Source organism: Sphaeramia orbicularis, chromosome 16 (genome assembly GCF_902148855.1).
Source record: "Sphaeramia orbicularis chromosome 16, fSphaOr1.1, whole genome shotgun sequence".
NCBI classification, from domain to species: Eukaryota; Metazoa; Chordata; class Actinopteri; order Kurtiformes; family Apogonidae; genus Sphaeramia; species Sphaeramia orbicularis.
Window position 1 is genome coordinate 31,460,199 of NC_043972.1, and position 25,207 is coordinate 31,485,405.

At 37.6% G+C, this 25,207-nt stretch overlaps 2 protein-coding genes across 2 annotated transcripts; both read right to left on the reverse strand.

Moving 5' to 3' along the window:
- Window positions 1-8,779: 8,779 nt before the first annotated feature.
- LOC115435222 (protein FAM8A1-like) lies at window positions 8,780-13,885 on the reverse strand. The gene is made up of 5 exons (XM_030157500.1): window positions 13,409-13,885; window positions 10,162-10,282; window positions 9,916-10,039; window positions 9,639-9,778; window positions 8,780-9,542 (listed from the first exon to the last, which is right to left on the reverse strand). Exons 1-5 carry the CDS (start codon window positions 13,872-13,874, stop codon window positions 9,398-9,400), a joined length of 996 nt encoding a protein of 331 aa, XP_030013360.1. The 5' UTR covers window positions 13,875-13,885; the 3' UTR covers window positions 8,780-9,397.
- A 3,486-nt stretch (window positions 13,886-17,371) lies between these two features.
- On the reverse strand, window positions 17,372-18,397 carry fabp4b (fatty acid binding protein 4b). Its single transcript, XM_030159206.1, has 4 exons — window positions 18,237-18,397; window positions 17,961-18,136; window positions 17,771-17,872; window positions 17,372-17,533 (listed from the first exon to the last, which is right to left on the reverse strand). The coding sequence occupies exons 1-4, from the start codon at window positions 18,307-18,309 to the stop codon at window positions 17,480-17,482; spliced, it is 405 nt and encodes a 134-aa protein (XP_030015066.1). The 5' UTR covers window positions 18,310-18,397; the 3' UTR covers window positions 17,372-17,479.
- Between the last annotated feature and the right edge of the window lie 6,810 nt (window positions 18,398-25,207).

The following is a 25,207-nucleotide window of genomic DNA, read 5'->3' on the forward strand; positions in this document are numbered from 1 at the left end:
AATATTGTTAAAATTGTACTTACTTCTCTTAAGGCATTTCAGGTTGTTCATATTTGTTCAGGTTATTCACATGTTTTGCAAAATTAAACTTTGTTTTAGTGTAAATACGTGGAAAATATTTACATTTACAAAGAGAAAAGTTTGGAGTTGTCATTATTTATATGTTATTATGATCGTATTTTATTGGTCTGACCCACTTGAGACTGAATTGGTCTGAATGTGGAACCTGAAATAAAGGGATGGTTAATATCTTAGTGTACTTTTTGCATTTCACAAATTCAGCCCAAGGGCCGGACTGGATCCTTTGGCGGGCTGGATTTGGCCCCCGGGCCGCATGTTTGACACCTGTGCCCTAACTGGACAAGTTACACACATTATTGAGTCATAATATGTCAGCCACTCATGGCAGTTGTCAAAAGTATATGGAACATTTCTCATAACAACTTAATTTCATTCCTTTACTTGTTTCGAGCAGAAGAAAAAAACTTTCATGTGTACAAACAACTAATAATAAATAAATAAAAGCTTTACTAATAGCAGAATGAATAGAAGTGATCAAGACAATATAGTAATTGCCTTGTACACTAGTAATAACAAAATAAAGTCAATAAGTATTGCTCTTAATGATCTTAAATAGACAACACGTCGCCCACTCATGTTCATCTGTTAGCCTGTGGGAGTGTCCCCCACTGAGTGTCTGAGGTATGAATTAGTTTATATACAATATCTTATTACATTTAATATTAGTGAAGTAAAACACAGTCTGCTTTTGTTCTTTTTCTGAAGGAAAAAAAGACTAAAAGTACTGGGGGAAAAAGACACCATACCACATTGATTTTGCAAGGATCTGTACTAGAGATAAACCAGTTTATTGATCTGGCCAATTAATCAGTGCTGATTGGTTGTTTTACTAATTGTTGGTACTGGCAGAACTTGGTCAGTATTACTGATTTTCAGGGGAAAATACTGTCTGATTTATTTGTTTTTTTACTGGTAGATACAATAAATTACCCTTGGATTTTTACCACAAGTTTGATGTTGATGAACCAGATTTATTTATTTAGGTATTTATAACTGTGACTGAGATGTTTACTTTACCAGTCACCAGTTATTAGGGGGATGATATTGGCTAGTTAATCCGCTGTATCATTTTTCTTGCTCAAAACCATCGTTATTGTACTGGCCTTTAAAAATCCACAATCAGCATATTTTCTTATGTCTGGAGAATATGATTTGTAGGCCAGGGCAGAGCTGCAGTACCACAATACTTCATGTAGAATGGACTGTTGTGACACATTTTACTTTTCTCAAAAAAGAATTACAGCTTCTGCAATGTGGATATTAAACTCAACCATATTGTGATTTCTACAGTATTTCAATTAATTATTCAACCTCATGTCACTGCATAATTTGAACTAAATTATCTACAGATAAAATCATTTTATTAAATTCCGTGGGGCATATTTTCCTTTATCCATAGCTGTCCCAGACCTCCATGCATGTACTTCAGGTATACAGAAGTCATGTTCAGAATAAGAACATACAGTTCCCATGAAGATGTCACTTAACACACACACACACACCATGTGCACAAAGAACTACTGAAGTGGTGTGTTTTTTCCCAGCTGTGGAACCTGAGAAATAACATGTGCAGTGTGTGGAGGGGCTACAGCCTCATCTCCTTATTGTGACTCATACTTCGGGAACTACACAATTCCCACAGCAAGGGAATGGAAAGAACATGACAGACCTCCATCATTAAGTGTAAGGATACATAGTAGAGACAGTGGTTTTCTTGTCTTGAATTGACTCACTGTATACTGAAGGTCAGAATTAATGTCAGCAAAATGAGCTAAATAAGCTTTCCTGTGCGAAAACACAAGTCCTGCTTCAGCCACATGAAGCAGAATGTTCACTCCACACTGAGCACAGTCTATGTAGAGAGGGCTGTCAAAAATGTTAGCCTGCAATCAACGACAGGGAATTTCTCCTGTACAATACTGGAATATTCAGTCTTTGCTGATTGTTTAACATGTTTTCCTGAACCTGATCTGATGCCAATTACTGTGGTCCAACCTGCTCGCCTTGTCACGTGTGTTTTAAAGTATACACCACTACTAGTATCATAGTGTTGTTGTGGTTAAGAGATGAATTATGCTCCCCCACAGCTATGTACTATTTAAATTTCAACTATTATAAGGCAAAGTTTTATGTTTTTACAGCAGGATGGTGGGTGAAGTGAGTGTAACAGCAGTCTTTAGAATAATAGCAGCAGTAGTGGTATGATTCTTTACAGTCTCAACAGTCCTGCACACATTTCTTTACACTTCCACTATTTTATTTTGTACACACAGATGTCTCCACATAGCTTTCTGACATTCTTCTATACTCATTCATTGTAGCCTTCAGCACAAAACACAAATGAAAACTCAAGTGGGCTCTGCTGCAGCAGGTTATAACATGGTATGACCTTTACTGTGCAGCACACAGCTCTAAGCTCTGGACAAATATTTTCAACTAACACTTAATACAGTTTAAATGAAAAGAAATTACCTTTTATTTTTGAGTGAAGTGTCCGGCTAGTTCCTGCATTCTGTTCTGCATCCTTAGTGTAGACTTTTCTGTGCTTAGTGAGCTTCCTTTAATGCAACAGGCATGTCCAGACATGTAACAGTGATTCTCATACAAAAAAAACAGCAGAGCATGTGTGATCTCACATGGGAACCACTTTATCATGATGTGCTACTGTTTTAATGAAATGCCCCATTCAGCCTGGGTCTGGGAGCCTTGAATTAAAAAGTTTGAGTCACTTGTCTGGCATTATAGAAGTGGCAGTGTCATGTAAGAAGGAAGCTTAAAAATGTTACCAGTTAGTGCTAGAGCAAAGTTCAGAGAGCAGCCAGTAGAAAATACTATGCATTAGTAATAAAGAGAATGGAAAGTGGAGTGTGGGTGGTGAGATTAAGAGGGCATCTGGTATCAGCACAGGAGGTAAATAACCCTGGCTTAGTCCTGTCTGAGCAGACCTGTTTCTGCTGTGGCGCGCTCCAGTTTAGGAGGAACAACATGCACGCTCCACGTTATGTGGGGAGAATGTGAAAGCGCTTGCTGCCATGGCAACAAGGCAGCTCCACAGTCTCCAGTCCCCATTAAGAAAGATGGGTGGCAACGTGGCTGTAGCTCAATTGTGGTGTAGCATGACACACTGAAAGGACCTATTGAAAGCCAGTGAATTCAGCAGTTAATTAAAAGAGCAGCGGATGGCAAATCCACCAGGCAGGTGATACTGACCTCACCTCTGTTTGGGTGCATGCATTTTACAAGTATTGTCTGCACGTCACATCCACTCACTTTGACAAATCTGATCAGCTGGTATTGTACACAAATGCAGAGACTGTCATTCATTGCCAGTTTGTTTACAGTGGACCAATTCAGAGAAGCTCAGAGTGAATGTGACCTTGAACAGAACCCTTGGATCAGATGTCTTAAGATGAAATGACAGATGTGTATGCATGGTGATCAAGCTCTGAAAACCTACAAAATATTGAAGCTAAAAAATGAGCCAGTACAAGGTCAAGATTGTTCATTCATAGATTTCAGTAGGACCTTACAAAAAGGAAAACTGATGTCATCTTATCTCACTTCCCATTTCACATCAGGCCATGTTTGTACATATTTTGTTAATTTAGCTTCAGATTTTTAAAATACAAAACATTTAGGAGTGAAAAATGATTCATAGTTGAGGAAGTGGCTGCTCAGTGTGGGAGTGAATCAATCATTTAATCAACCTGTTGCCACAAAGTGCTTAACACTCTTTTGTGATGGTTTACTAATAGCTTCTACTGGCCACAAAATGAGACATCCTTTTGTCCTGTTAATGCTGAAGTTTTGTACCTATGTTTCAAGAGTAACAGAGCCCTCTAGGTTTTGTGACTAACTGCATAATGGATGAAAACAGGTTATTAAAAAATCATGCTTCCCTGTGAAATAAGTGTGGTTTTACTGTAGGATACCATTAAATACTGCGCATGTGATGAAAGCCAAATTCAGCAGAACAAAACAGATTTCATCCTGAGTCCAAGTGCCAAGACTCTTTTCATTCAGCTGAAAATAGCAAGCCACTGCTTACGCACATCTCCAGAACATAGTTTAGGCAACTAAAGGATTGGGTGGGAGTGATTTGTGGAGGAGGAATAGAGCCAGTGAAGCAACTCAGAAGAGTTTGCTCAAATACAAAAAAACTAAAGGAATCAGAAAGACACCAAACTGCACAAAACAACTGAGCATAGTGTGCAGCCAGGAAGCAAAGTTACTGCCAGTTAGTATAGTTTCCAAACACAGCTAAGACAGGAAAGATAAAGGACACAGCAGCTCTGCCCTAATAACAGTCTGTTCCATCCAGTTACACAGAGTAGAGGATGAGGCACAGGCTCACAATGTGTACGCATTGTATTGTTTTTTTCACTCTAAGTGTCTGATTTGGATATTCAATCGAGGAGCTTGGCCATCGGTGAAATGACCTCAGCAACCTCAGTGTGAGCCTGCCCACTCCCCCCTCCCACCGGCTGTAGTGTAGTTTCCAAAGCACACAACAGAGGGCAGCATATGGACTTAAATATCAGTCAGGATTCAGCCAAAGTTTATTAAATACAGTGTATTTTTTAATCTGTTTGATGCATATGTTATCAAAGTGAGGCAGTGTTGTTGTTTGATCACTATAGTTCGTTTGCCGTTTTTCATTTTTATATCCATTTGAGCAATAGAATCATCAGACAATATACAATGTAAATAAGGAACATATCAACATTAACTCATAAAGACCCAAACATCCACTGGCAACCAAAACCATCTACTGATCTAAACTGTTTAATACCTGTTGATCCACTAATCCTATCAATCTATCTAAATAATTGGTGTAAAATACAGTTGTTCATCTTTTCACGGTCATCAGATATGACCCATTTGGACGTTCAGAGGCTCTGTAGTTACTGTGGAAACACTGTCATCTTTTACAACATTGATTCACCAGTAAAACCCATGGAGTTGGATCAGTGATAGTGAATGGAGACACTGGGTTTATGTTCAGTTAATGAGATTGGACTGAAACAGACACTTTTTCTTAATTTTTCTCTGTTTCTGATATAATAACCCTCAAGTGAGCATTAATGAACATCCACATGATCAATGAATTAAATATAGAAAAATATGTGATTTTCACAGAAAAAACACAAAGTACAGACGATAATATTACAATAAATTTCATTTTCATTTCATTTCACATTTATTTCAAACCTGCTACCACATTTATACACATTTATACACTGCTACCACATTTATAAATGGTAATAAATTACTTAAGAAAGGTTAAACATAGAGGAAAACATCATTTGGGAGCTGCCACAAAAGTAGCTCTGGGTCCTTATGGGTTAAAGTGAATCCAGCTAAGATTCATTATTTAAACAAACCTCTTCCTCTGTTTTCCTCATCATTCATTATCCCCTCCAATCACCCACCTCTGAAGCTCCATGTGCCCATGAGGTTATTCAGTGTAAATTATTAACTCATTTAACATTACCAATACATTAAAAAAAAAAAAAAAAAAAAAAAGTTTATTGTTATTTTGCAGTTTCTACTGTCCATTGTATTTGATCCACGCAACATACACTGACTGGCGCTAAAATAATCACGTCACAGTGGCCAAAAATATCTGCCTACTCTATTCGGGTTACTCTAAAGCATTCAATGTAATTCAAACCTTTTACAAGAAGATAAAGACAACATTTTAGGACAGACTGCCCTCTCATTCCTTTTTCTTTGTTTGTCTCAGTGACTTGTAAAAAAAAAAAAAAAAAAAAAGGTTTGTCATGTGTGGTGTAATTATTTGTACACACTGCAGCTGTTGCCAGGCAAATTAATTCAGCATCTTCTCAGTCCAAATCAGTGCTGAAGTTGAAACATGGCTCCATGTGGGAGACTAAAGTGGACCAATACCTTTCAGGATGACTGTAGGCGCACATTGCTTCACTTAAGTTTTGTTTTTCACCACACATAAAATATTTGCAACAGAACATCCAACCTGGCATTCTAATAATTTTGCATTACTCAAGAAAGAGAGAAAAGGCAGTATTCCCCTACAATGCAGACACCATGGTTGTCTTGACAACTCGAGCATTTCAGCGCCTTAAGAAAGAAGAACTGCTGTATATTCAGACATAAACAGACAGAAACCTAATGTGAAGCCAAGAAAATGTACACGTACGGTCACTCTTTATGCGTCTTCATTGTTCATTTTGTGCTTGTCCTTGCATTCATATCTATTTTTATCCCAACAAAATGAACTCAGGCACAGGCAGCATGCTATTCTAGAAATGAGTTTATTCATATCATACTCTCATTTATTTTCCTACCCTACAATTCAGTTCATTCATAATTTACTTACATTGTAAATGAAAGGACACAGTTGTGATAGGATGTTTGATTTGGTTTATGAAGAAAAATGTGACAGAGGTTCAACATTTCTCAGCTTAGATTGCAGTGTCCATGTATGTATGAGTATTGGAAAGTTTTTCATGTTCTAAAAAAAGCAAATTGAATACAAACATAGTTATGAGCAAATGATATGCATAAATGTACAAGTGTCTTACCCTCTCCTTCAATGACATCTGTAGGAGCTCATCCCCCTCACCAGTCAACAGGTCTCGTCCTCATCAACGGCGCTCTTCAGTCTGGCAGAACCCAGCCAGCCTGTAATTACCAGCTCCACTTGAGAGGAATACCAACAGGCACCGACACTCTGGGAGATACAGCAATACCACTGAGCATCAGCGGTCCACAGCACCTTTCCACAACAAAAACACCTGGAGCCTGCTGCTGTGTGCAAGAGGACCAGCTGCTGCTATTCTTTAAGATTATTGTTGAACAAATATAGACTTTTAGAACACAAACTTTATTGTTCACAGCTACAACAATACTTTGTTGCAGCCGAGTCCAGACTGTTTACCTTATCCCTCTGCCCTGTACAATAGTCTGCTCAGACACAGACACATGGCTGTCAGTGAAAGCTGTGAGCCCTCCATGCTGCCTGGAGATGACTCCCTTGTTAAGAGACAGAAAGGGTGGCAGGAGCTCAGGCTGGACACTACACCAACTACATACCGTATGGCAGGCCATGTGGCAGCCAGTAACTACATTTTCCAAACAAGGCATCAAACCAGACACAGAGAAAAGCCTACACTGTGTTCCTTTTAAGGCTGACCTTTCATGGCTTTTGGGTATAGATGTAAAAAATAAAATAAAATAAAAAAGCACCACTGACAGTGATAATATTTACCTTCAGTGGTTGCATCCTGGATTAATACCAGCCCTGACAGCATTAGTACCACATTAGGATTGTTATTTATAGACACATGGGTGATCCTCAGTTTGATTTGCATAAATTACATAAATTATGAGTGTTTCAAGCCAACTGCTATTTGTTAATTCACCAAAACCTATATGAGGTTTATTGCAACGTGAGGAAGAGTTACAAAAAGCCAGCCATAAATTATACTAATGAGTGTTCCCTTGAGCTCTAATAAAATCTTCCTCCCCCACTTTCTCTTTGGACAGGAGCCAGAGCACACTGATACAAAAATAGATTATAAACATGCCTCAGCTTCAAATCGACTCATGCACTCATCACTATACAGCACTGTAATGGTGGTGGGTAGTTTCTGCCCACACTTTTCTAGTCCTCAGTAAAACCGTTCACGACTAGGAGTCATATTATTCCATTGCCTACAGTAATGGCATGGGCATGCAGCAGCATGTGGGGGGGGTCGCTCTGTAATCTGGGAGTACCATCTGTGGCTGTCAGCTGAAGCTGCCACTTAGTGGGCCTAACACAATCACCATGTCAACACTTGCCAACAATTGGAGCTTGCACAGTCATCTCCAAGTATGTGTGACAAGCCAGGAAACTCAAAATATAGCAGAAAAGCCTAAAAGTGAGTTGATACAGGCTGTCGTTCATTAAGCGGAGACTGCCTTATTTCATGGACAGACAATGATACTCACTTCCTACAATGACAAATGAGGATCACACAAACTTCTGTTTAATGAATTGCATAAAGGTAACAGTGCTGTAGGCTTATTCTAACCAATACATCAACAGCTCGATAGTGATGTCTGTATGATTAATGGGCATACACTAGATGGAGCCAAACTCATGGAACAAAGCGTAATATGATCATTCTTTGTCCCCAACTGCATTATTAATCTACCGGTTTTGCAGCTTCAGTTGCTTGCAAAAGAACAAACAGCAATTATGGTTTTCAGCACTACAAAGTTAACTTATTTTACACATTAAGTGTGTAATTACAATTAACTGGAAAATATCCACCCACCAATAAGCATGACAGTTCTTTTACACTCATAGAATGGAAAACAGTTATTTAAATACATTTACTGTGTAACCATGTATTTTATCCTGGACATATTATCCCAGAAATTATGCAGTGTATGTATGACTTGTCATCTGTGAGATGGTTATACTTAATGTAGTATGAAAATAAATAAAATACTGAGATATGAATTTACTGAATACAGTACATGACACTTGTTTGTCACAGTGTAATCTTTCATCCTACATTTAAGCCTTGAAAAATGTGTAAAAACCCCTTAGATAATATTAATGTACCAATTAATAATACAAAGCAAATTTGAACAGAATTACTAAAAAATTTAATACCACTGCCAGCCACTAGGGGGAATTATTACATTGAAATAAGAGTCAAGCGTGTGAGTATTTAGTGATTGTTTAATTTAATCTTGTTAATGGAAAAAAATGTTACCAATCAATGTGTAATACATTTACTTTTCAGTCACACACATGCTGAGTAAAGAAAGACCAGAGTGTTCAGGTTAACTTTTCCAAATAAGTGTTTCAGCAGCAGAGGAGCTGAGCTTAATGTGTGACAGGGATTAAGAACTCAAGATGAAATGTCTGAGTGTACAACTCACAACTTTTTAAATACAAAGAGATATTAAGAGTATAATCTCATAATGCATGATTAGCAACTTAAATACTGAGTTATACAAGACATTCTCTATTGATGTGGAGAATGAAAAATAGGTAAATGCTGTAAAAATTAAAACTCGGCATATACCATCATTTCTCTAGTCTTTGAAAGAGACATCGGTTTGGCACAGGAGCAAATTCTGAAAGCAGCATGTAGACATACATGCAGTAACACTGTTTCAGAGACCAACCAAATGCAAATGTAGAGAGGGGACATAGTTCATACTGAAGGATATCAAACTGCCACAATCTGCCAAGTTCTGCAAAATTTCTTTTAAAAAATCATGGTGGAGGACCTGCTCAGCCTTATCACAGGACTGTTTTTTTGGTACGTTTTGGTCATCTGGCCCTGGAGCGCTTGACAACAATGGTACCTGCTACCATATCATACACAGTCCTGTTGTGCTGGAAGAACAGCAAAGTGATAAAGGCTGGGAAGAAGAAGGCAATTGAGAAGTTCTTGTTCAAGGCTCGAACAGTTGATCTGTAAAGCAACAATAAGAGGGGGCATTAGGTGACACTGTGCTGCATTTGTTTAGCCAAAACTTTAGAAATACATGTACAGAAATGAACTACTCACGCAGACAAAGACACATTAGTTGCTGGTACAACAAACACCCTGTTAGGTTGAACCAGGACGGATGAGTCACATGTAACAACTCTTAGTCCCATGAGAAACTTCCCTGGAGTGGCTCCTCCTGCTCCCCAAATGCACACAATCTAAAACAAAATAATGCAGCACTTAAGAAAATCATTAACAATTGCAATTAACACTTGAGGTAAAGACATTTCCTCTAACATACAGTGTAAAAATCTTGGTATAAGAGTTTCTACAAACACCATAAGTATGCTCTCACCTCATAAAAACACACTAATATCCGGTACACAAGGGCTACAAGCATCATTTTCTGTAGCTCCTCCATTGATGTGTCCTCATCTATTTCTTCCACTATAAAATGCATGGCAAACTTGGAAACATCCCTGTGAAGGAAATGAAAACATTTACTTCTCCAAACACAGCTACTACGTCTGTGGGATATAAATTCACTTAAATCTTTAAATTAATGGTTTATACATTCACAAAAGAGATGGAATAAACTTACTTGATTCCACTCAGGTGCATGATACTGATTATAATAGTTGCTTTGATAAAAAACAATATGAAGAAATCCACCATTTCAGCCAGGAGTCTTTGTAGAGGTGAAGGAATACTGTACTCCCTACCTGGTAAGAGGAGCAAAAAAACAAATAAGCACAAATTATACCAGTGTACAAAAGGTTATTTTCATGATCAGACTCAAAATGTTAAAAAGCTCTCACATCTATCACTTTATGATAGAAAATTGTTAGAATGAAGGTTCATTAAAACAACATGAACTGTAAGCATCATATAGCTACCCATCTTGTTCCATTAAGACACACAATTACAAACAAATAAATATAAGCAAGTGGACAAAGCTACTGACAGTCTACAGTTAAAACAGCTTTTATAGAGTGAATGAAACAGTTGTATGTTCTTTTTCTAACCACATGTGGTCTGAAGTAGTGTTCATTCTCTTCCAGATAGACAGATTAATGTTATTTTTCTCAAATTATTCAAAACCAAATCTTACAGTGGCAAAATATTGAAATTAGGAATCTAAAGTAATGTTTCTGACATTAATATCAATGAAGGATAAGCTGAATAACAAATGAGAATTTAAGTGTCTTTAGTGGTCACTTGCTAATTCAATTATTTATCCGTTAAAATGTACTGATCACTGTATCAAATAACAAACAGCAACGAAAAGTAGGGCCTTTCCTAAATGTTGACAAATAAAATCAAGGTGTCTGCAGACATCAGATATTTAAATTTAATATCCATTCCAGACTGTTTTTCTTCATATCTAAGACTGAAAATTCAACAAATCATTGTTTTGTTTTATACATGTTCATTCACTGGAGGCAAATAAAACCCTCAGTATGTTGTACTGTGCAGAGGAAGGTTCAATATACTGTGTATTTATACAAGTGTAAGAATACTGATAATGTTTACAATGTGTATAATGTCATCAATTGTTTTTCAGTAGTAGTATGTTACTAGTTCCTTGTTTACAGTTTATTATATTTTTTGTATTTTACTGTTACTAAAAAATCACTAGTACTGAGTCAGATCAGGGCAAAGTGAACATATGCTAATGGTTTGAAGCCTGCCAAAGTCACTGAACCAGTAAACATTCAGTGTGTGTTCACTGAAGTTGAGACACCAGCACCACCCTCCTCAACCAGAACCAGTCTACTGACGTTAACGTGGGCTGATTTCAAGAATGTGCTGCAAAAATTCAGATGTTAATAAGGTTAAAATCGTGAGACTGAATATGAACAATTAAAAAACTGTCAGCAAATCACATGCTGTAAGATAAATAAATGAAATGATCAGTAATGCTGTAAGATAAATATTTGAAACATGAAGCATAGTTGGAAGCTTGATGCTTTGTTCGTGTATATTGTTCATTGTTTTATCAAAATTCTGACCAAAGTATATTTGTTATTGTCATATTTACTTTTTACATATAATAAATAAAAGTGATCAAGGATTTGTGATTTTTTATTCAGTATTTAAGTCCTCCATTAAATGTTGGCTATTAGGCCTGCGACTACGTAACTGAGTGTATTCGCTCTAATTCATAAGGCAATCAATATTTTGCAACAAAAATTGGCAGTCTTGCAGATAAACATATTATCTAAAATACCAACGTCCATTTAGAACACTAGTAGAACAGGAACAGCATGTTATTCACTTTTGCGTAAACCCTAAAAAGTAGGTGTACTTTTTCAGCTGCTATGTAACTGAGCATGTGTTTTTGTAAATTTCACATAATAAAGCTTACTCAGGCAAATCATACATATCATTTTAAAGTACTTGTTAATACCTACACAGAAATATAAAATAAATGTATTTGTGTCATTTAGTAAAAAAGTTACAGGCCACTGAAGAGCAACTTTGCGCCAAGGTGACCGCTTGATCTGACCTTGGGCCTGGCTAAGCGAAAGTTAACATCAGGGTCAACTCTAAAACAATATTTTTGATTACTCAGCATGAAAGACGTATATCTCTAGTTTCTAAAACTGTGTTTCTTTAATTTGTACCTGAATTACAACTGGATATGTAAGAAAATATGAGAATACAGTGTAATTTAAGAACAGTAAAGGCTGCAAATGAATGTGTACAGCATAAATTCAGAATGTCTACATAAATATGTTCCTGTGTCTAATCTTATATTTCATAATAATAAAATACTATAATGATTTTGAATGTTATTTATTATTAAAAAAATAGCAGACAGATATGTATTAAATATAGTAATGAAACATATGTTGCCAAAGACTGATAATTTTATCAGTATCTTAATAAATGAATGAGTGAGTGAATGAATGAATGAATGAATGAATGAATGAATGAATGATTTATTTATTTTTAAAATGGGACAGTTCGTATTAATGAACATTTAATAATCTTTGATTATTACTATGGTGCATCACACTGAACAAATACCTCACTTTGTTACTTTTTTTGGATTCTCACTCAGCTACCATGAATTAATGTCTTTTAAAACTAAAATACATATATCAGTTTCATTTTTGGATTTAATGTACTATCATATATTAAGAAAAGTGTGGTATGCGAAATATTTGTACTTTCCTTGAGGAACAACACTTACTGGCATTTTTTCCAAACCTTGAATAACTGCTGTAAATTTTTTCTCACTACATTACTTTGTCAATGATGATAAATTCATGTTTTTATTAAATATTTGGTTATTATGCCTTAAAGGCACATTAAAGCACTTGCTTAGACCTACAATTTGAGCTATTATGGCTGCTGCTAAATTAATTTTTAAAAACAGATATGGAATGATTAGTATTGCTGCACAGTGCTTTCTCACTCTGTTACTTGCTTGGCCAGGCCCTATTACAGGATTACAGGATTACTATTTCAACAACACATCATCAGTTGGGTAAACCTAACCTGCCTTAAGTCGGTCTAAACCCTGCTGTACCCAATGTAGTGTATGAAGTACTAGACTATATGCTTTTTTGGGGGCTTTGAACTTTTGTTTCCAAGAGAAGCCTGTGCCATCATTCCTATGTGGTTGGACTGTTTGTATGAACACAAATGAGCAAAAAGCTTGAATTTTGAATGAATAAAGTAAGACTAAATGGTCAAATATGGCCTCACACGTTACGTTTTTATACATAGAACCTCAAGACATCCTGATGAGACTGACTTCTTTTCCAAATAGCAAAACACTACTTGTGTCTAATGTAGTTTACAGTATAACAGTGAAAACCTAGAGCTTGCATTTTTACCGGGTCTCTGTGCGTTGCCGTTCTCCTGCGGATGTTGCTGCGGCTGAGTGGGCACTGCGGCCCCGGCAGCGGCTTCACCTGCTCGGCTGCTCGGAGAGGCGGCGGCCGGAGGATAAGGCGACAAAGGCAAACCGAGCGGGGAGTTGAACCAGTTCTGGGAATTTAAATCAAGAGGGGGCATCGACGTGCCATTGCCTGACTGAAGATAATACGGGTAGGCCATGGCTGACGCTGCAAGCCAGCTCTGCCAGCTCACATACCCAGTGTAATACTGCCACATCCACGCCTGGAGCTTTTCACAGTATTCCGCGGTGGCGCAGCTTTCACCGGCATCCGTCTTATGTTCGACATTGTTTTGGCTGCCTATTCTTTGGATAACTTCGTCAAAGAGAGGCATAGCTTTGTTAGAAAAAGGCTTATTCTTTTCCTTATCCACTTCCATGTTTGTGTTTTCTTCGTCGGCCATATTTGATGATGGCGTCCTGTCACGTACGACGTCAGTCCGGATCATTTCATCTGCGCACAACAGGGGGGGTCAGATAGGGGTAGTAACCGTAAAGTGTCTCCAAAACTATTAGTAATTGCATTTAATCAAATGCATGATAATATACGTATTCCATAAAGCCAAATAAAAACTTACAATGACGCTTTTAGGGCAAAGTCTGACTCCCTTTGTTATCATCCATAGTGGTACCGACCAATCAGTGTCTGACGTTACAGTAATCAGCCACTAGGGGGAAGCATTGCAGAAAGATTAAAGCTGCAGCCAGATCTGGACGTCTGGGGTCTTCGAGTTCACATTATGTAATAATTTAAATGGGAAGAGAATGCAGAAACATTTTATTTGCTTCTAGACCAACATTTGTTTGACAATAATTTTTACTGATTAAAACTGTCATTATTAGTTACTGAATTTATCAACACAAGTCTCAATATTTAAGATAAGATAAGATAAGATAAGATAAGATAAGATAAGATAAGATAAGATAAGATAAGATGGGGACATTTCACAGTTGACAGCAGCGACATACAACGCACAAGTGCAAAGAAAAACACAGGTTAAAAAAAACACAAGTGAGAAATTAAATATAAAAGAAAATGAGAAATTTGGCATTTATATAAATATTAATATAAATAGAGAATTAGAATTAAACATTTTAAAAATGTAAATAGTATTTACATGTTTACATTGTGGTTGCACATGCACGTGGTGTGATATGGGGGGAGGGTTACTGTGAACTGTTGGTACAGATGGACAGAGTCTGAAAACATCGAATCCTGGTTCTGGTAAAATTCCAGGGTTAGATGATTATGATTCATGGAGTCTAAAAAGATTTGTAATAATAATATTTGCTTCTGTTAGGCTAGTGCACTGTTTGAAGATTAACAAATCAGCTATTAGGTCAGACTATAGTAGTTTCTAGGAATCTCCCAGCCTATGTAATTCAGGTGGTAAAATTGTGTCAATGGCCTGCACCCACTTCCCTAAATAAGATTAATTCTAACAATAGGGTATTGAAAACTGAAAATCCATTCCAAAGTTTCAAAGAGCTTAAAGTTATGCAAAAACCTGCTGTCGATTTCAAGACGGTGCAACTCTCCTCAGTGTTTAGAACATGAGCATTTGTCAAAGAAAAAAAAACAACAACTTTGAATCAAAATTTGCTCTTCTTTTAATAACAAAATGTGAATATGAGTCTTTTGTGTTAAACGTATCCTGGCACAGACTTAAAAGGTTTCCTTCCCTAATAAATTTGAGCAGTGTTTTATTCACTTGTGATCAACATGTGTTGTAAGTCTGATTTACTTTTCCATCAGCTTCAGTATTCCTAAAAATCATCCTAAAGTACAGACATGTGTGATGTGTCCTCAGTAGCCTATACATAAACTCCTGATCAAAATATTAAGACCAGTTGAAAAATTGCATGAAGTTACATTTTGCATTGTTGGATGTTAAGAAAGTTCTAAGTTGAGTTTTAAAATGCAAAAAGAAGAAATGGAAGTGAGACAAAAAAAAATTTGAGTAAGCAATTTATTGAAAACAACAATTAAACTGTTCATCCGCCCATCAAAAGTTTAAAACCACAGCTTTTAAAAGCCAAAATCTGTGCAAAAATGTGGATTCAATGTCATTTTCTGTCAGGTATTCACAGTCATTCACCTCCTGATGGCAAAGGCAGTGATGGTGCATTGTGAGAGGCCTTGCTTATGCAGCTTAACAATCTGACCACGTTCAAAGAGAGAAGGCTTTTTCACCTTTGCCATCAGGAGGTCATGACAGTGTGAACCTGACAGAAAATAACACTGATCCACATTTCTGCACAGATTTTGGCATTTAAAGGCTGTGGTGTTAAACTTTTGATGGGCTGATGAATAGCCTGTTTCAGTTTAATTGTCATCAATAAATTGCTTACTCAAGTTTTTTATGTCTCACTCCCATTTCCTCTTTCTGCATTTTGAAACTCTACTTATAACCTTTCTAACATCAGAGACTGTAAAATGTAACTTCATGCAATTTTTCAACTAGTCTTAAATTTTTTGATCAGGTGTGGACAGTTTTGGACATAAGCAGTAATCCTGTGTGTTAAACAAACTAAAATTAACATTTTATTTGTTTGTTTATTAATTTATTTCAAATTTGCATTAAAACCAAATAACAAAAAGATTACATAAAAGAAAGTCCAAGTACTAACAAACACCCACCTCCAGATTTTAGTCTCCTGGGCAAAAAAACAAAACAAAAAAGGAACTTGTTTATCCTATTCTGTGCCATTACTTATGTGGACAGGTGTCTCAGGCACATTTAACAAGGTTTCTTAGAGAGAAAAGACACTCAAAGAAAATTCATGTTTCAGCAGGGATAACAGGAAACACTGATCTATAGATTATTTGAAATTACTTTTCTTAGCATAAATATCTGTAACATGAATTCATGACAAAATGAGTTTAGGCATCTGTTTTTCAACATTTCTCAGAATCTCCAATTTAAATGTGTGCTCCATGTTCACAACTTCAATACATGTGCTCTGTTACAGACATTTTGCATGTTTCACACTAAGACTGAATTTAAACTTGCAAATTATTAGCCTCATAGCCTGAGTCATATTTCTGGCCAAATTGTAAATTCTGTGTAAAATGAAGAAGCAGTGATAGACTAAGTCATGCATGTTTCACAATTTACCAAAAGTCTGAGTTGGGCAGTTATGCTGAGGTTAACAAAATAAATATGACCAATAAACACCTTGTAAATATGTATCCATGTGGTGTGGTCTTATATAATCTAGTACTTGAGACAAAGCAGCTTTTCATTAGTCTGTACTTACTGTTGCAGGACCACCACCACCCGGGGGGGTCACATTCATTCACTAAACCCTGGAAATCGTCTGGAGAATTTGGACCTCAACCTACTGCCCCAAAGAACCCTAATTAAAACAAATTATGTGCACTTGCTTGAACTCTGTGTCCAAGACAAGAGGCCTGGTACAAATGAGGTCACTACGTTAACCCCAAGCAGGGATTTGGCGTGCCCACTACTCAGTCACCCACATCTTTGACATAAGCTGCTCTGATATTAGGACATGTGTTTCCTTGTTTGAACAAAGGGCTTTTGTAATCCCTCATCAGTAGGCCTTTAAGATTAAGACCACATTGAGTTGGTCTGATGCACCCTGCAATGTTTTGTTAGATTTCAGGCTTAGTTCTACACTTTCCTTAGATCACAAATTTTAACATGCATTGATTAAGACTCAGTATGTTGGAGTTCATTTACACAAGCAAATTCTTAGCCATGTGTCAAATTAGAGTTTTACTGTTCGATTGCAAGTTAAAATTAGCAAGGACTAAAACGTGCATCATTTAGTTCAAGAAACCCTTCTTATTACACATGAAAATTCAATTGTTTTCCGACAAACCTGTACCCAGAGTACCCACTTTCATATTTAACAGAACTACACAAACACAAGCTTCAGTTTACATTTTATTGGCATGTTTGGCAACAGTTCAGTGCATTTTGGAGTCTTGTTACTGGAACAAACAACAGTGCAGGATGACTAACGATGATCTCAAAGAGGTTTAGGCCTCCTTCACATAGGTTCTTAATGCAACCACGTCATCCATGACACATTTCTGTTAAGAGGAAAAAAGACGTGTTAAGACGAGAAGTCTTTTGCAAGACACAACAGATCTTGCCAGATTTCACAAGAGATGTGCAAAGTTGAAGAGGTTTTGCTTTCATTTGCAGAAGAAGGTTAAAGACATTTAAGTGCAAGTTAAAATGAACGTTTTGCTCCTTTAAAAAAAAAAAAAAAATCAGCTTGGCTCTTATTAAAGCAGGTGCACTACATTAACTTCATCTTAACTTACAGCCATTAGCTTTCCATCTTGAATCTCTCTCTCCACTGTTGTTGTCTTTCCGTCCCATGTCTGTTTTTGCACAAGTTTGCCATTCTCAAGTGTGACCGTTGTCTGAAAACGGTGCAGATTGTAAGAGATGCCATTCAATACATTTACTAGAAGGAGGATGAGGGGGGATGGGGTAAACTAGAGGACTCACCTTTGTCTTTCGGTCATCTGCAGTAGTCTCATCAAACTCCTCGTTGAGCTTAAACTTGGCCTCTGTGGTCTTGAAAGTGGACTGAGACTTCAGTGTAATAACTCCGTCATCATCCACACTGATCAGCAGGTTAGGCTTTGCCATGTTTCCCATTTGCCGAGTGGCGAAACCAACACCTTTAACATAATAAACTTTAATTAGTATTTGTTTTAAAGTGGAGTTTATCCCTGCCATCACTTTAAAAATCATTCCAACAGTCTCAGTTCAGCGTCTTACCGATTGCCTTCATGTATTCATCGAAGTTGTCGCTGTCGCTCAACTTCCAGTTTCCAACAAACTGCTCAACCATGGTGGTGAAGGTTTAATTCAGTCTGCTGCTCAGAAGACAAGATGTCTCTCCTCCTTCAGCGGTGAAGCACGGAAGGACTGACACACACTGACAGACGCCTATTTGAAGCTTGATTGAACACGTGCGTGATTTAGGGCCACCAATCAACAGTTAGCACTGCGGTCACCATGGAAATGGGGGGGAAGGATTATGGGACGTGTCCTTAAATTGCATTTTGATGTGTTTGATGTCGCCACGGAAAAAGAGGGTCCACTGTGCACTGAGCTGCAGAGATTAGTAGAAGCAGGTTTAAAAAGTGCTGGAATTTGATCAGATGGGATTTGAAGGAAATTTAAGATTGGAATATTTAGCTTTTAGCTCTAATAATATTAACAAAAGAACATAAATCTTAATCATCTGGTTAGTGCAAAAATTACACGTGCCAATGTCATTTTAATTCAGGGGGCCACATACACCTAGTTTTTGTGTCTTTAATAAAGCTTGAATGAATGAATGAATGAATGAATGAATACAGCAGGCTGACCCAGTAAAGAAAAAAAAGTATAAGAACCTGTAAATATTGAGGACTCCAATGTTTTCTCTATCTTTTAGAATGAAATAAAACGTAAAGTTCCAGAACTAAAATGTTTACAACTACAAACTAATTTAAAAGATCTGAATAACATGAACAAGCGGAAATTTCTTAAGAAAAATAAGTGCAATTTTGACAATATTATGCCCCATCTTATCAGTCCCACATGTGCATTACAACTTACAGATCACAGTGGACCTACAAAGGTACAAAACATTTTGTAACAGGCATAATATATTTAAAATTGGACTAATTTTTCTTAAGACATTTCAGGTTGTTCATGGATGCTCAATTTATTCACATTTTTCTATTATTTTTGTTTTCTTACTGTAATTTAACTTCAATTGCACTAAAGCAAAGGAAAATTTGGAGTTGCCATCATTTAGCCTATATGTTATTATGCCATTATTTTACTGGTCTGATCCATTTGAGATCAAATTGGACTGTATGTGGCCCCTGAACTAAAATGAGTTTGACACACTTGATTTTTGATATATTTAGTGTAATCTTTGCACTTCATAAATTCATCCCATGGGCCAGATTGGACCCTTTGGCTTTACCGGTTTTAGCCCGCAGGCAGTATGTTTGACACATATGATCCAGTATATGGTATATTATTTTGAAATGTCCTAAATCCTAAATTATCTGTGATAAAACGTATTGCTTCATCAAGTAGGCCTAAACATTTAAATTGGAATCAAACAGCACTACAAAGCCTATATCAAACCAACAAAATATCATATATCACTGGCAGAGGCAAATAATCAGTACCGTCCATACAAATATCATCTGAATTAGCACAAGAAGTATCATCTTTTCATTGTTGTACAAAAGAAAAACACTTGTTGCTTTTCTGTGTAGCAGGGCAATGCTAATGTAGCCAGTAAATGCACATGCATGTGATAAGGGTGCCACCAGGGATTTGAAAAATCAGTTTGGGCCCCACCATTTCAAACCATACAAACCTTAAAACTAGAACATTGTAGCCATAGACCAACATTCTGCTTACAATAGATTTGACAAATTCATACAAGACTGATGAGGTGCAAGTTCTGTCATTTTCTAGGGCCCCTGCCAGTCATGGGCCCACAGAATCTTCATCACTTTCCTCCCCCTTACGGCGCAGGTATCCAGCAACAAGGTATAAATTAATGTGTCCTCTGAACATGACAAGTGATTAATGAAAATAAAAAGTTAAGAAAATATTAGTTGTTGATATTAACCCATAAAGACCTAAACAGCCACCAGCGACCAAAATCATCTCCTGATGTAAACTGTTTAATACCTGTTGAGCCACTAATCCTATCAATACATGTAAATAACTGGTGTAAAGCACAGTTTGTCATCTTTTCATGGTCATCAGATATGACCCATTTGGATGTTCAAAGGCCCTGTAGTGAATGTGGAAACACTGTAATTTTCTACAACATTAATTCACCAGTAAAACCCATGGAACTGGATCAGTGACAGTGGATGGAAACATTCGGTTTATGTCCAGTTAATGATATGTTTTAGTGAAAAAGTCACTTTTTCTCACTTTTTCTTCAGTTTTCTCTGTTTTTCATATAATAACCCTCAACTTTAATCTGAGCTTTTATGAACATTTACATGAGCAATAAATTAAATATAGGAAAATACCTGATTTTGACTGAAAAAATTAAAAATACGGAGGATAATATTATAATAAATGGTGATAAATCACTTAAGGAAGGTTAAATAGAGAAAAAAAAAAATCATTTGGAAACGGCCACAAATGCAGCATTGGGTCTTTATGGGTCAATGTTTAAATCAAAATGTGCCGTGAAAAGTGAAAAAAACCCATAAAAAATGTAGGTTGACCTCTTCATCCATTCATAAGGCATCCTCCATATCATATGCGATAAAACTGAGTACAAAAAAAAATGTATACCTTAAATAAACAACTCAGGATAAAGAACAAGCATCCAATTTGATAACAAATTAGTTGGCCACGAGTATTTTCAGAGATTGTGCTTCAATAATCACATTTCAAAATTCAGATGAAACAGTAACTTTTCTGCATGCGTGTTAAATTTTATAGAACATATTAATGTATTTGAGAAAGGCTCCACATGCTATTTGCCAACCTTATCACAGAAGATTAGGAGTATCCTTTCTCTGTATTATCTCTGTGGATCCCTTATGAAACGGTAATTTACTCTGGCTCACATGTTAAAACAATCTTAAGGTTCTCAGAGCTCTCCATATGTACTCAAAGCAGCTATACAACTACAGCTAAAACACAACACCATAGCTCACCTGCCAAAGATTATATCTCGCCCAAAATGTTTAATTCATGTTTCAAAGCAAAATTATTGTCTCCTAAAAATGTTAGTGCCATCAAAATGAAAAGTTCCTGTGGTCTTGTGTAAATATGGTGGTCTATATGTTGATAGAAAATACTGATTTTGTCAGATTATTGCGTATAAAAGTGAATATTGTGATGCAGATTCCAACATAGTTTTATAACATTTTACCTGGTGAATTCTTACCAAGAGGAGAAAATGCATAATTGCTCAAAGTCTATGAAGTTTTATTAAAACAGGAAACGTACCAACTTAGAGAATGATACAAAAAAAAAAAAAAAAAAAAATCTTTTAATAAACTGGAATTAGAAGTTGTGCAAATTTTGCATTTGCACATTTGTATAATACATAATACATAATACATAAATAGTGATACGTCCCTCCTTTGTAGGATGAATGGTGCTATTGTTTTTAACCAATAGATGGCGCCTGTGAAAAGCCAATAAACTAGTTCCTTAGAGTTGTCTCAATCAGTGTATGAGCTGGGGTATGTATCAGGCCTTTTTACCAACAAGCAGTTTCTCAGTTAGTTTACATCTCTTTCATTCATGTAATGTTTGTAAATGCTGTTGGGGTGTGTCTGTAAACAGTGATTTTATAAGGTCACTATGAAAATACAAATTCAGAAAAGTTCTTATATCAGTGAACCTCTGTTTAAATTGCATCATCTATCATGAAATATCATGAACAGTCTCCTGAGTGTTTATACCAAGACATTTTAGTTGGTTTTTGGTCTATGTAGCATGGATAATCTATAGCAATGTGTAACAAAATAGTTATTAAATTTTGCCTGGGGCATTGGAATTTTATTGACTAGTTTCCAAAAAAAGACCAAAATGAAACCTTTTCATGGCTACAATATTTGTTTTCATGATGCAAATACTTTAATTAATACTTCACTTCAATGACAGTCAATAGTGATGTGATAATCAAAGGGGCTGGGCTTCCATATATCATGGCATGCCGTTTACCAATCCAATAAGCCGATTACTTGTTGTTCTCTCACCCGGGGGTTTTCTGCCTACATACAGATGCCATCCAGCAGGCACAGAGCCCATCTAATGAACATGAACTCTCACTGGCAGCCACAGAGAAGTCCTTTCCTCCTGGTTTTCATCAACACTTCAGCCCCCATTGATGGGAGAACAGTGGCCATGGACAAAAGCTGTATATACTGTACAAACACAGCTCTGAGCGGCAGCACACTGACTCATTCTTCAGTGTGTGTGAGAACGGAGGGGGACCCCTTTCAGCTCCTTTGTGTTGGTGTCTGTCAACAGTGTAGTTGGAGGCAGATCCCATTGTGGCGGCCAGTGTTTCGTATTGACACAGGGCCTCGCTCAGCTTGTTCCCAGGGTCCAACCTGAGGACTCATGAATAATGGAGAGAGGATCCTCAGGCCAAGGGGGAGATTGCAAGTTCGACTACATAAAATACGTAGGTTTTATATGCCAGCAGGTAAAACTGCGGTCACAGCTGACCCTGTTTGCCGTGACCTTAAACAGCTGATGATGTGACATTCTGTATATGAATCTAAAAGAAGGGTGGTCCTGTCATGAAGAGAGTTCACCAAACATTGCAGGCACTTGTCATCTCATTCAAAACTTCCCCAGACTAGCATTTCCTTTTGAAGCCTTTTCCCTTTTCCTGTGGTGAAGAATACATTTCCACCACGAAGAGACTTACTAAGGCCTTTGACAATGGCTTTTGCTCCAACAAGAGACCACCAAGAACTGTCTTCATACTTTTTAAACCAAACCTCACAAAGGCTTTAATGACACACCAGTTAGAATTGATTGTGTGCCACACTTACAGCACCAACAGGTGGCGTTACTTTAGCTGTAATTCCCAGCAGGTCCCAAACATCTGCTGAGAAGCTCACACGACCCAAGTGATGTACCCTCTCCTCTGTGCCTCTTTACATGGCTGCTGGAGCGGCCACACCAGAGGCTGGGGTGGGCGCTGACTGTTCCGCACAGCCGGGATGAAGAGTGTGTGTGTGTGTGTGTGTGTGTGTGTCTGTGTGTGTGTGTGTGTGTGTGTGTGTGTGTGTGTGTGTGTGTGTGTGTGTGTGGCGGAGGTCAGAGAGGTGCCTCTTGCTTGTGTGCTTTGAGCTTTTTCATGCTTCCTGCTTTGATGTTCTCTCTTATCCCTTCATCCCACATGCTCCCTGAGCCTCAGGCTTCTGGTTTGCAGCACACCGATGGTGGGGCTGAAGAGGGATGGGGACGGGGGGGCTACTGCCTCTCACAGAGACACTGCTTGTTCTGTCAATACAGGGAGAGGTGGAGGGAAAGCTGCCCATGGGACAGAGCCACCGACTGCAGAGTGCAGTGGGCGGAGGGTTGACCAGGAGCTAAAGTGATACATACAGTACAGTTCTCTGCTTCTCTTTTATGCTTTCTTAGATCCCTCAACAGTGGGCTGGAATTCTTGTGTGAAAAACAACTGTCTCAGTGCTTAGAGTGTGACCTGTTGACCCCTTACAACATGGGAAAGTGCACCCCTCAGCTGGTAGTTATATAAAGCTCACCAGAGTCATGAGAATCCCTGATAAATCATTTGGCGTTAGGCCTCTAATGTCTTCCTGCATATCACATGGAATAATCATATTCTATTGGTCAACATTATGTGTCCTTTTCTGTTTAGTATTTACACTGAACCTTAAACTATTCAAAGTGTTTCCATGAAATCAGAGAGGCACAAATTCACAGTCAGGGAGTAGCATGACAGTCATCATGTGAACATGAATTTCAGAAAGCCTTCCTTTATTCCTGTGTCCCCCTGAAGGCCTGATAATCCTCATAACTCCTCATGTACCCCCTCCCACACTCATATACACAGTCCCCCCCATGCCCCACCTGCTGAGCTGAGACGGGGAAACACAGATGCGAAGGCAGAGAACAGAACCCCCAATTGAAGATTAATTTAAAGTGGGGAGCACTTACCTTTATTTAGACATGTGGTAAGTGTTAGTCTGTGACAAGCAGTTCAACCATCTCAGCAGATGACTGCACTTAATATTTAATGACAAAACTTTGAGGGAGGGGGTTTATGGGGGTCGTCTCGTCTGCAGTCTAATAATCAACACGTCCATCCTTTTCAGAGATCACTAATATCTGTGACATCTCTCGGGTAAAGTGGCAAGCGCTCTCTAACCTTTCCTGTCAGTTCAAATAATCTTTGACTCACAAAGACATACGACTATGGAACAAAGACATAGCCGTGTATGCACGTAACAAGTGCCTCTAAGAACTGTGTAACTGCTTATATGTTGGTGTGGAAAGATTCATATAAAAAGGATATTTCCATGTCAATTTTTCAAAATTTATACCGAAAACTGCCACAAAATATCTGAAGAAATTATCGATTACATCTTATATAACTACCAGTGACAATATAGGTAGAAAAAGTAATAACTGACATAGAAGGGAGGAAGGGAGGAAAATGCACAAAATGTGAAAAATAAAGGATAGGACTATATATGTCTTAACGCACCTGATAGAGCACAGACCATATACTTCAAGATGTTATCACAGTGGCCTGGCTTCAACTCAGATCCAGGCACTTTTCTACAGGTTACCCAGTGCCTTTCCTTGGTCTATCTGTCATCAAAAATAATAATCTTTAAAATAAAATAAATAAGCCACAAACATGTTGGAATAACAACAGAATGACCAGTGAGGTCTGGTGGGATTCTGATGCATGCTTGTGTGCAGGGGGAGCGGGAGAATGACTAAAGGGGCTGTGCTAACAGGCTTTCTGCAGATCACTGGCAGTTTGACTGCAGTGGAGAGTAATGGGGCTGGCAGGGCGGAATCAATTACTGGCCACAACAGATTTTCCCACAGGTCGGAGCTTGGGAAAGCAGTACTTTACTGCAGCGCAGACAGCTGGCACAGAGCATCCACTGGGAAAGGAGCCGGCCGACAAAAAAAAGACAGCTTTTTTTGATAAACTTGTGACACAACATAAATTGGCCCTTTTCTGTTTCTCTGTTCTG

Coding starts and splice junctions, on each gene's coding strand:
- LOC115435222 (XM_030157500.1), bottom strand. CDS start 13,874: ATGGCCGACGAAGAAAACACAAACATGGAAGTGGATAAGGAAAAGAAT. Junction 10,283..13,408: donor CGGCAACGCACAGAGACCCG/GTAAAAATGCAA, acceptor TCCTCTTACCAG/GTAGGGAGTACAGTATTCCT. Junction 10,040..10,161: donor ATGCACCTGAGTGGAATCAA/GTAAGTTTATTC, acceptor TTTCCTTCACAG/GGATGTTTCCAAGTTTGCCA.
- fabp4b (XM_030159206.1), bottom strand. CDS start 18,309: ATGGTTGAGCAGTTTGTTGGAAACTGGAAGTTGAGCGACAGCGACAAC. Junction 17,873..17,960: donor CAGATGACCGAAAGACAAAG/GTGAGTCCTCTA, acceptor CACCGTTTTCAG/ACAACGGTCACACTTGAGAA. Junction 17,534..17,770: donor AAGATGGAAAGCTAATGGCT/GTAAGTTAAGAT, acceptor TCCTCTTAACAG/AAATGTGTCATGGATGACGT.